Below are 12,106 nucleotides of genomic sequence, written 5' to 3' on the forward strand. Positions count from 1 at the left end.
AGAGACCGTATGCTCTTCTAGGATCGAATGCTCTGTTAAGATCGTGTGCTTTTATAAGATCGTATGCTCCGCTAATAGCGTATGCTCCTATGTCATCATATGCTCTGCTAAGATCGTTTGAATTCCTTTGTATTCTTTACAAACAGTAGATGACTACGCAACGTCCGTGTTACCCGGTAAATTCGCTCGGTATGCAAGTTATCTGAAGAAGTTGACAACGATCTCAGCGATCCACTCAGCTGGCACGCTCAAGACAATGGCTTACCCTCGAGTAACACACACACACACACACACACACACACACACACACACACACACACACACACACACACACACACACACTTGCCTGTGACCTAAGACACACTCGGTGGAAAAGCCCCACGCTATAAACCTGACTTCCCAAACACACTCATAAGTGTTGGAGTGTAGACACACAGTGATACATCATACATACGTGTGATACACACTGACACCTATACTGATACATCATACATTCGTGTGATACAGTCTTGCACATATACTGATACATCATACATTCGTGTGATATACTCATAGGTATACACTGATATATGACACATTTATGTGATACACTCTTACACATATGCTGATACATCATACGTTCGTGTGATACAGTCTTGCACATATACTAATACATCATACATTCGTGTGATACACTCATAGGTATACACTGATATATGACACATTCACGTGATACACTCTTACACATATACCGATACATCATACATTCGCGTGATACACTCTTAGACATATGGTGATACGTCACACATTCGTGCGATACACACTTACACATACTGATACATCATACATTCGTGTGATACACTCTTACATATATACTGATACATCATACATTAATGTGATACACTCAGAAATATACTGATACATCATACATAGGTGTGATACACTCTCAGACATACACTGATATATCATACAATCATGTGATACACTCTCGGAATACCGTGAAAATTCATCATTTCCCGTGAAACAGTCTCCACATCATACAGGCCTCTCTCTCTCTCTCTCTCTCTCTCTCTCTCTCTCTCTCTCTCTCTCTCCCCTCCAGTGGTGTGCTACAGTGAGACACAGAGTTGATGGTAGTGGGCGGGTGTGGCTCGCAGGGAAGGTACCCATCTACTTATTCATTTGATAAATCCTTGACTAAAAGGGAGAGTTACTCCTTTATTTAATCTCTCGAGCTTCGACGGTATGACCCTAGAGTTTGACCTTGGTGACCTTTGACCTAACCAGTTAGATGTCAGGTCATGAATCACGCCAAGGGTTGTACCGTCGTGCTCAAGGGTCGGGTCCAGATGGCAGAGGGGTTGTTTACCCGCTCGTAAAGTAGTAGTGAAGATACCCCGTCTCGACCACCATTGAGAGGGACGTGGTGTACTTAGTCTCATGCTGTGTGGGTGACTGACTATCTCTGTGCCTCACGTAGTTCACTACGAGTGCGCCTTTTATGACGTAACTCACTAGCTCCTCCTCCATAGGTGACGTGGTGTATTAGCTCCTCCCCGTGTATGACGTAATGGAAACTTTGCCCTTTCATGATTGATGAGCCACGTCCCTATACGTGACGTACCTGACTAGCTGCCCCCATTGATGACGTAGGTTATTAGCTCCGCCCCCCCATGCATAACGTCACTCATCAACTTCGCCCCCATACATAACGTCACTCATCAGGTCCGCTCTCATGCATAACGTCACTCATCAGTTCCGCCCCTATACATACGTCCTTTATCAGCTCCGCCCCATTATGACGTCACTCATCAGCTCCGCCCCATTATGACGTCACTCATCAGCTCCGCCCCTATGCATAACGTCACTCATCAGTTCCCCTACCCCCTATGCATAACGTTACTCAACCAGTTCTGCACCATACATAACGTCACTCATCAGCTGCACCCCCATGCATAACGTCACTCATTAGCTCCGCCCCAATACATAACGTCACTCTAGGCTCCGCCCCTATACATAAGGTCACTCATCAGATCCGCCCTAATACATAACGTCACTCATCAGCTCCGCCCCAAAACATACGTCACTCATCAGCTCCGCCCCAAAACATAACGTCACTCATCAGCTCCGCCCCAAAACACAACGTCACTCATCAGCTCCGCCTCCACCACCACAAGCTTAAGACATGTTCCCGCTACCACAACTGTACGTATCTACATATACTCTGTGTTTACAGTGACATGTTCTCTGCAGGTGTACACCACTGTGCTCAGTACATGGTCGTGTGCTGGCAGGCATTACAACCGCTAACAACGTATCAACTACCAATATCATCATGCTAACAACCAAATAACAGAAATACAACTTCTCCAACATTCTTCAACCTAACAAATTTCCTTGGTTACCAAAAGTTACGTCGTAACGAGCTCTCTGCAGATGCTATTTGCATATCTGGATACTCCCTCCGCCCCTACGTCATCTTACAACTATACAATGTCTTTTTTTTTTTCCATCACGTTTGTAAAATAGCAATATGTAAGTCAAGCTGCTTCATGAAATATATAAATATATATATATATATATATATATATATATATATATATATATATATATATATATATATATATATATATAAAATCACTTTCTTGTCACAAATCTTAGTTCTTCGTGTGTCTTGTAATGAACATAATCACCTGGACCAACTCTAGTAATTTTCAAGAGCACATCACACACACCACAATAACTGCCCAGCATATTTTGCTGTCACTCCTCTCTCAGCGTGACACGTTCTTGAAGACTTTTTTTCTATTTCTTTTTTTTAAGTTGGCTCACAGGAAGAGTTGTAGGTCGTGTGAGGAGTGGTGTAGGTACACAGCTACACCCACCATCACCTCAAACACGAGCCGCCCACCTCAACAACAATTAGCTGTTTACATTTTCGTCGTGTTACCGTTACCACGGGGAACGGGATCTCTTGTCTCGATGTGGCGGTGGCGGCCGATGTCCGCGAACAAACATTTCATCTCGTGAGTGTGTTGTGTGTGTATGTGTGTGATGAACATACGTCAGTCAGTCTCACGTACCCTCACAGTTCTAACGGACGGATTCTCTGTAATCCGGCACGACTGGAGGGAGGGTATCGTAAACGCAATGTATATTTTCCCCCCTCCACTAACCAACAGTCCCCACCAACACTTGTCATCAAGTACAGTATCATACCTTTAATGAACATTGCTATCAACTTCCCAACACCACGAGTATCATCCATCACATAGTGTACACAGTCGCTAACCCGTCGTCCTGTAAACAGTTTGGTCAGTTCATCGTCAAGTGTTTCATTACAGATCTTGGGTCAACAACGAAGATGGTGACCTTCGTCTTCGTCTACGTCCTGATGATGACTGTCGTCAGCTGGGCCCGGGTCAGCGAGGGCTTCCCAGAATCACCGACTCCGGAAGGCGAGGCGACTGGTCAACGGATGGGTCTCGCTGGCAGGCTTACAGGCAGTTTATCGGGTGAGGCACAGAGCCCAGGGGCTATCGCCTCTCTGCTCTTGCCAACGCTTCTACAAAAATTGTCCAAAGCCGAGGGGCTGAAGACTGCGGTATCGGACACTCTTGGAGTTAAGGAAGACTTTATGAAACCACTGGTCAGAATTGTTAGTGAAATCAGTAAGTTGAATATCGAACAACCGTCTATCAACAAAAAGGCCCAACACGGCTTGTCTGAGAATTATTCTGGTATTGATAAAAACAAAAGATTTGAAGACTCAGCCACGGATCGTGCAACAGACAACATCATGAACAAAATAGATACAGAACACAATTCCGTTGATCATGTGTATCCCGAATCACAAGGACCAGCCATCAACGAACAGTTCCTGAAATTCGCGAAAACCATTTTTGAAGAAGAGTTTGGCCGCCTGGACTCCATTGCCATACCCTCGACCACCGATGACCCAGCTGGAGGGTCGGGAGACTTGAACGTCACCGCCTCCAGCGTGTGGATGATGATCAAGTCCACGTGGCAACGAATCCTGGCTTACGTCGAGGAGGAGAACTCCCTCCAGTACTTCATGCAGCTGACGCCCGTGAGGATCATCGACAGACTCCTGAACCTCGGAGACGAAGTCAACCTCATGAACTTCTTGGCCAAGAAACTGGAACCAGAATTTGCCATGTATCTGGTGAATGAGGTTGACCCTTACCTCGGTCCGTTCAGAGACTTCGATACTTTCTACAACTTCACCAAAGACTACGGCATGGACGGCGCCCTGGACTACTTCAGGTCTGAGAGATTCAGCCACACTATAAACACACTGTCTCGCCTCGTCTCTGCTTACTTAGAGGACAAGATATCTGGAGACATAGTCAACCAGTACATAGAACTGATCTCCTTCGACAACACGGAGCTGCATAACTTTTACGAGTCCGTCCTCAGAACACGAAGCCAAAATGCAACCACAGATGAAACGAACAGATCACAACGCTTCAAGAGGAACGTTCTCGACTACATAGCCAGCAGCTTCAAACACAGCGGCTTTAATCACGAGGAATCTGAACCTGACGACCTCCAGCCTAAGAACTTCAAGGTGGAGGACTACGAGTCCACCAGAAGCGAGGGTTATACTCTGGATGACAACAAGGCTCCGCGGGAGATGATATCCCGCGACGGCGGCTACGGCGGCGGAGGCTACGGTGGCGGCGGCGGCTACGGTGGCTACGGGGGATATGGCGGCGGCTACGGTGTCGGGTACATGAGCACGCTGGACCCGTATGTGGTGCTGGGAGCTCTGGCGCTGGGTACGCTGCTTGGCTTCCTGCTCTTCCGACTCATCAACGGCACGCGCAACGGAAGGCGCGACATCGGCGACGGCTCGCTGTCCCTCTGGCTCTCCGACATGCCAGACAAGTTGCTGCCTTGGGGCAGCAGCGTCGAGAGGATGAAGCGTCACGTCCAGAACTTCAACACGACGGGTGGAGACGAGTTCAACTTGCCGGACTCGCTGAGGGGCGACGTGTGGTCCACGGACCCACTAGTGGGCGACAATCTGCTGGACGACGAGTATGAGGAGGACGACATCGCCGACCACCTGAACCAGCTGTGGAGGGTGTTCCAGGAGACGAACTCACCAGCTTGCGTTCACTCTCATCTGTGTGGCGTCGTGGCCAACAGCACCGCTGAACATCTCACTGGCAAGGACTCCAGCCTGGCTCTCCTGATGTAAGTTGTCGTCATAAAAGTTCTCGTTTTCTACGATGATTAATTCCGACCTAATCCCTGGCTTACAAAAGTGTCTGTAATGGATAACTAATCTTTTCTTTTTTCAGAATTACTATCAAAAAATTTAATCATTCTATAGAGGAAATAGCTTTTTGTGAATTCAACTCATTTTCATCTTAACAACAGTCAACTCATGATTCATGAGGTTACGGAATATATAGAGTGGGATTGTTCCATATGATTATTGAATCACCCTCCGTGAAAATCATGTCATACATTATTTCTTTAAGAATTCCGTCTATGTCACGACGCTTCAAATTTCTTGTATTTTTCAGTAAACCAAAACATTAATAACAAACTCACACTTCACCGTAAAGAAAAAAAGAATCCAAAAACTAAATTCAGAATTAATCATAAAATCTTCGCGTAAACCTTGACAGAAGAATTGCGTCGTAGGTACTCGTAGGTATGAAGTAAGTTACCTTACTGCACTCATCATAGCAATTTTCTACTGTAGGAAATACATCGTATCTTCCCTAAGTTACGCGTAGTTTGCTAATAACGTGCCTACGAGAAATGATAAATAACGTATCTTCAAAAAATTAATTTCAATTTTCTATTAGCATCAATAACTTTTTTTTTTTTCTTGAACCTTGCCACCATATCCAGCCCCAACGAGTCTCAATCACTCGCACTTACTTTCAAGCAATCATGTATATAATGTCTCGAAACCACAGCCCCCTATCCAGAACCTTCCTACAGACCTTCCCTTAAATTACCCCTGACCCCTTCACATACCCTGGTTCACCCCTGACCCCTTCACATACCCTGGTTCACACTGACCCCTTCACATACCCTGGTTCACCCCCTCAGTAATAACTTATCACTGATATTCTAACGACTTAATCGGACGTAAACCGACTTTATCCTAACTTCAACATATCAATCATATTTTGGTTTAGCTAACTGTAAATCGTTAATAACTTACCTTTGACAAATTTACTGACTTCTTCAACCGAACGTAAAACTATATACATCAAATACTCAACAAATTCAAGCCTACTAGGCTCCATAGCCTAACTGTTATAGTCCTAACTCTAACACAGATGAATCAACACCTGCTATCATAGAAAGCATATATATATATATATATATATATATATATATATATATATATATATATATATATATATATATATATATATATATATATATTTTTTTTCTTTTTTTTATACTTTGTCGCTGTCTCCCGCGTTTGCGAGGTAGCGCAAGGAAACAGACGAAAGAAATGGCCCCCCACACACGCAAATATACATACCTACACAGCTTTCCATGGTTTACCCCAGACGCTTCACATGCCTTGATTCAATCCACTGACAGCACGTCAACCCCGGTATACCACATCGCTCCAATTCACTCTATTCCTTGCCCTCCTTCCACCCTCCTGCATGTTCAGGCCCCGATCACACAAAATCTTTTTCACTCCATCTTTCCACCTCCAATTTGGTCTCCCTCTTCTCCTTGCTCCCTCCACCTCCGACACATATATCCTCTTGGTCAATCTTTCCTCACTCATCCTCTCCATGTGCCCAAACCACTTCAAAACACCCTCTTCTGCTCTCTCAACCACGCTCTTTTTATTTCCATACATCTCTCTTACCCTTACGTTACTCACTCGATCAAACCACCTCACACCACACATTGTCCTCAAACATCTCATTTCCAGCACATCCATCCTCCTGCGCACAACTCTATCCATAGCCCACGCCTCGCAACCATACAACATTGTTGGAACCACTATTCCTTCAAACATACCCATTTTTGCTTTCCGAGATAATGTTCTCGACTTCCACACATTCTTCAAGGCCCCCAGAATTTTCGCCCCCTCCCCCACCCTATGATCCACTTCCGCTTCCATGGTTCCATCCGGTGCCAGATCCACTCCCAGATATCTAAAACACTTCACTTCCTCCAGTTTTTCTCCATTCAAACTCACCTCCCAGTATATATATATATATATATATATATATATATATATATATATATATATATATATATATATATATATATATATACTGCCATTAGGAAATATCCAACTACAATTAAACATGGTACTAACTCGTATTATCATATTTCCAGAGGAACAACATTGTAAAACGTACTTCACCTTACCTTAGATAATCATGGGATAATATGACAAAAGTCAGAGTAATACACCCTTCTTTATCCAATATCACCCTATCATACCTTATCCTAACAAAAAAACATCACCAAACTCACTTTCACTTACCCGCAGTACTAGTCAAAATATCCCCCACCGGCTCACTGAAGCTCGCTGACGACACTGCGGAGTGAGGATGTATTCTGTAGTCACGCTCACAAACAACACGTAGTTATGGCATATTGTTTTCATAACAAGAGCCGAGGCTGTTTAACATACGTCTTCGTGACACACCACAGAATGTATCGATACACGTCAGTAACGATGACAAGCACCATTTCGGAAGACATACGTCCACCGACACCATGTCAACAAAACTGGTAGGGTATCCCGACGAATGGTGTGAGTCTGAAGCTACGAACCTTGCTGCTTCGTGATTCACACTCGCTTTACAAACGAACCACTGATATGTTCGACACAGGCTTCGGAGCGAGCTTGGAACTCGCATCACAAATTTGAAATCGTCGTCTGTCTTGGAGTTCGTTGGATCTGCTTGTATCTAATCCAAGGTCCATATATATATATATATATATATATATATATATATATATATATATATATATATATATATATATATATATATATATATATATATACGATGTTTTAATGTATTTAAGAACAATGATATGTTTTGATGTATTTAAGAACAATAATAGATAAGAGTTTCCGTCTGACACAATATACTTTGCTAAAACACAATAATGCACTTCCATAATGTCGCTAGATGTGACATTATTGGAATACACAGTTAACAGACACCGTCCCCTTTTATCATTTGTATTTACAATTCTTTGATTATGATTTAGTCCTTGATAACCAATGGAATAACGGCTATGCTTACAATGTTACTCTGAGAGTGGAAAGCTACTTTCGGAATGGCTGTTAGAAAGGGGTATAGCGTCGTTGGAAGTCTATGCTTTCCCTGCTCCTGCGCAGAGCGCTACGTCGAAGCTGCAGGGGATCCATAAAAGGAGTCCGGCGGTTGTTCAGTGATAATGATAATAATAATAATGATAATAATAATAATAATAATAATGATAGTAATGAATAGTGACAATAATAATAATAATAATAATAATAATAATAATAATAATGATAATAATAACAGTAATAATGAATAGTGACAATAATAATAATAATAATAATAATAATAATAAAGAATAATGATAATAATAATAATGATGAATAATGATAATAATGATGATAATGATAATAATAATGATAAAGGGGGAATGCTTCCAACATGCTTCTTTACTGCAAATTTAGAAGAATCCATTTCCCAGCACCAGCAATACATACAGTGGGAGTGTGTTGTGTTATGATAACAGAAGTTCTATCCTGCTACTCCTACCACTTTAATCCATACGTTTCTGTTCTCTTCCACTATCACGAACAGCCTCGTTAGGAGCCAACGGTTTGTTACTGTACGAATTCAGTCGTTAAACTCATCCTTATTACGTCACTTTCAGTGTTTGATGTGGATGGATCATGTATTTTGACCCAGTGAGCACGACAGTGCCTGACCCTTGATCTGACCTCATATGGATTAGGTCAAAGGTCAGGCCATTATATATATATAAACGAAGGGTCATTGTCCTCGTATTCCAAGGGGTAACAGATTTAGATTTCGCTCGTTGAATCCCTGAACTCTGAGGTCGTTTTCAGCAACGTAAGATGAACCTCATAATCTCAATGTCTAATTTTGAAATTTGATGACTGCTACAACAATAACGTGACCCTAAATGGTCCTTGTTCATTAAGGTCATCCATGATGATTACGTGGTTTAAGGTCATATTGTCTTTATCATTGTAAGTCAATATGTAGTGTGTGTGTTTGACTGGTTTTGCCAGTGTTATCAAGTGGTCTGTTCCTCCCTGCACAGGGCGTCGGTGGGCAACCTGATGGGCGCGGTCAGACCCGGCCAGCTGGTGGATCACGTGACCAACACTTTGGTGGTGGGCAACCCGTTCACCTGTCCTAGCCTCACCAGCTGCCACCACCACCTGCTGTAGCTGGTTAGACCACGTACCCGAGTCTCACCAGCTGTCACCACCACCTGGCTGTAGCTGTCTAGACCACGTACCCTAGTCTCACCAACTGTCACCACCACCTGGCTGTAGCTGTCTAGACCACGTACCCTAGTCTCACCAACTGCCACCACCATCTGCTGTAGCTGGCTAGACCACGTACCCTAGTCTCACCAGCTGCTGCCACCACCACCACCACCACCTGCCTGGTGCACCCCTCCTTCAGGTGGGTCATCGTGCGTCGCCCTAAGGAACACCCAGGTCATCCACTATAATCAACGTAGCAATAAGAAGTTGTGCTCCTGAGTGTGGATGATATCACCACGTCCCATCACACCCCCCCATCAAGGACGCACGGACAAGCGGCGCCTACCAACGCCCTGGCAAGCCGTGAACACACGCGACGCTGCTCCAACCACCAACACAAGACAGTCGAACACGACGGCCACAGCGTCCACAATCTGATGGCCAACGTCTTTGTCGGCGAGTGGACCAGCACCCGGTTACAGCACTGACCCCCTGAGTGGAGTGATCCTCCGGGGTGATGATCCCCTGATATATCCACCCTCCGCCCTACACCTCAAGCCAGCCTGACCCTCCATATATATATATAGTTTGCCACCCGTGGCTGACACCTACAGTTCCAGCCTATACCTCCACACAGTTCCAGCCTCCACCTCCACACGAGGAGGGGTCTACATTATGTTGTATACTTGTATTTATTTTCACTAGAGGATGTCTAATGCATAGGCGAAACGTTGTGTGTAATATTCAATAAATTACGAAAAGTTACGGAAAAGTTGTCTTGGCTAATCCTTCTCAAAAAAAAAAAAAAAAAAATATATATATATATATATATATATATATATATATATATATATATATATATATATATATATATATATATATATAAGAATAAAGTGCATATGAACGCGTAACTTCATAGAACATACAAACCTCCAACAGCCAGGATCGAACCCGTGACCCTTGTGATATTTTTTTCTATCGCTTTTGACAGGCGGAGGAGAGACATCAATAAGCTATTCACAATAGAGGTAGAATAAGTTAAGGAGAACCATAATAACTGTCTATAACTCCCTTGGAAGTCGTGGGGATAAGCTATATAAAGAGGATGTGATTGCTTAGAACACTGGCCAGTTGGGGATCGATAAAACAGAAATAATATGGTAAGGGGAGCGGGGAGAGGGGGTGATGATAACAAAACAAGCACCACACACACACACACACACACACACCTGTCCTCCACATATCCTATGACGAAACAATCACAAATCAACTTCAACGGTAACGACTGCTTGAGGGCGTCTTCCTCTCGAGTACCGTTGAGTGACCATAGCAACCGGTGATAACTGTCGTAGACTCGTTTCCTGAGTGAGGCCTCAACGCGTTGCCCTCCACCTCATTTGTTTACCATTAACGGGCAGCGTGTACCGTAGAGTTAAGACTTTTTCACGTGTTCTGATATAATGTCCTCACGTTTCGTCAGAGTTTGGTGCATAAATCGATAAGAACGGGATCGTATATGTGTCTCTTTCACTCTAGAGATCAGAAAGGTCGCAAGGAGTGGGTTCTTTTCAAGCGGGAGAATACTTCAGTAAGCAAGGATATGTCACCGGAATCAGGATAAATAGTATTCGAGATTTAGACCGAGCGAAACAAAGCGGATGAAACAGTGATCGATTCACTGAGGGCTTCGAATCACGTTAGCGAACACGGATTCTGATCGTCCTCACGTCCAGCTGGGCTGTGGAATGCCTGATGATGGTGACGTATTCCTCTGTATTTATCTTCTTCAGTAGCACGACAGGTCTTCCTGCTCCTCCGAGGTGTGTGACCAGGTGGAACAGGTAGCTAGAGAGAGGAGGAGGAGGAGGAAGAAGAGGTGGTGGTGGTCAGCCAACTCAGCAGTAGTGACTCCCTCCTCCGGCCTCCTGCTTGCCAGCCACTCCTCAGGCGGCTCCCCAGTCAACAGCTCGCACTACTGGCCAGCCCGCCCCTCCACGTTACGCTGAGACACCCGGCGGCTACGGTGGTCTTGTATCGTGAAGTGGTTGTGATCGTGGTGCAGGAGGCGACACCATCAGAAGGTAGTGGTGCTGGTGCAGGAGGTGACACCGTCAGGAGGTAGTGGTGCTGGTGCAGGAGGTGAAACCATCAGGAGGTAGTGGTGCTGGTGCAGGAGGTGACACCGTCAGGAGGTAGTGGCGCTGGTGCAGGAGGTGACACCATCAGGAGGTAGTGGCGCTGGTGCAGGAGGTGACACCATCAGGAGGTAGTGGCGCTGGTGCAGGAGGTGACACCATCAGGAGGTGGCACCATCGGGAGGTAGCGGTTGTAAAGCTGAAAGTGACCTCGTAAAGCCTGGCCTTGACGAGTGATAATGAAATAACGAAGTGATTCTTTACGAGTAACGAGGGTGAGCGGTTGATAGTGAGCAGTACTGGCTGTCCCTGCTGCTGATAGTGAGCAGTATTGGTCGTCCCTGCTGCTGACAGTGAGCAGTATTGGTCGTCCCTGCTGCTGATAGTGAGCAGTATTGGTCGTCCCTGTTGCTGATAGTGAGCAGTACCGGCTGTCCCTGCTGCTGATAGTGAGTGGGATTGGTCGTCCCTGCTGCTGATAGTGAGCAGTATT

General features: G+C 44.7%; 1 protein-coding gene across 1 annotated transcript; it reads left to right on the top strand.

Annotated features, from left to right (window-relative positions):
- Nucleotides 1-3,343: 3,343 nt before the first annotated feature.
- Nucleotides 3,344-9,557, top strand: LOC139753235 (uncharacterized). The gene is made up of 2 exons (XM_071669469.1): nucleotides 3,344-5,202; nucleotides 9,307-9,557. Exons 1-2 carry the CDS (start codon nucleotides 3,344-3,346, stop codon nucleotides 9,434-9,436), a joined length of 1,989 nt encoding a protein of 662 aa, XP_071525570.1. The 3' UTR covers nucleotides 9,437-9,557.
- The last annotated feature ends 2,549 nt before the right edge of the window (nucleotides 9,558-12,106 follow it).

The sequence above is a fragment of the Panulirus ornatus genome, chromosome 2, assembly GCF_036320965.1.
Source record: "Panulirus ornatus isolate Po-2019 chromosome 2, ASM3632096v1, whole genome shotgun sequence".
Taxonomy (NCBI): Eukaryota; Metazoa; Arthropoda; class Malacostraca; order Decapoda; family Palinuridae; genus Panulirus; species Panulirus ornatus.

Excerpts from the sequence above, each read along its gene's own strand:
- LOC139753235 (XM_071669469.1), top strand. The coding sequence starts at position 3,344 with ATGGTGACCTTCGTCTTCGTCTACGTCCTGATGATGACTGTCGTCAGC. Across the intron at positions 5,203-9,306 it reads TCCAGCCTGGCTCTCCTGAT|GGCGTCGGTGGGCAACCTGA; the intron begins GTAAGTTGTCGT and ends CTCCCTGCACAG.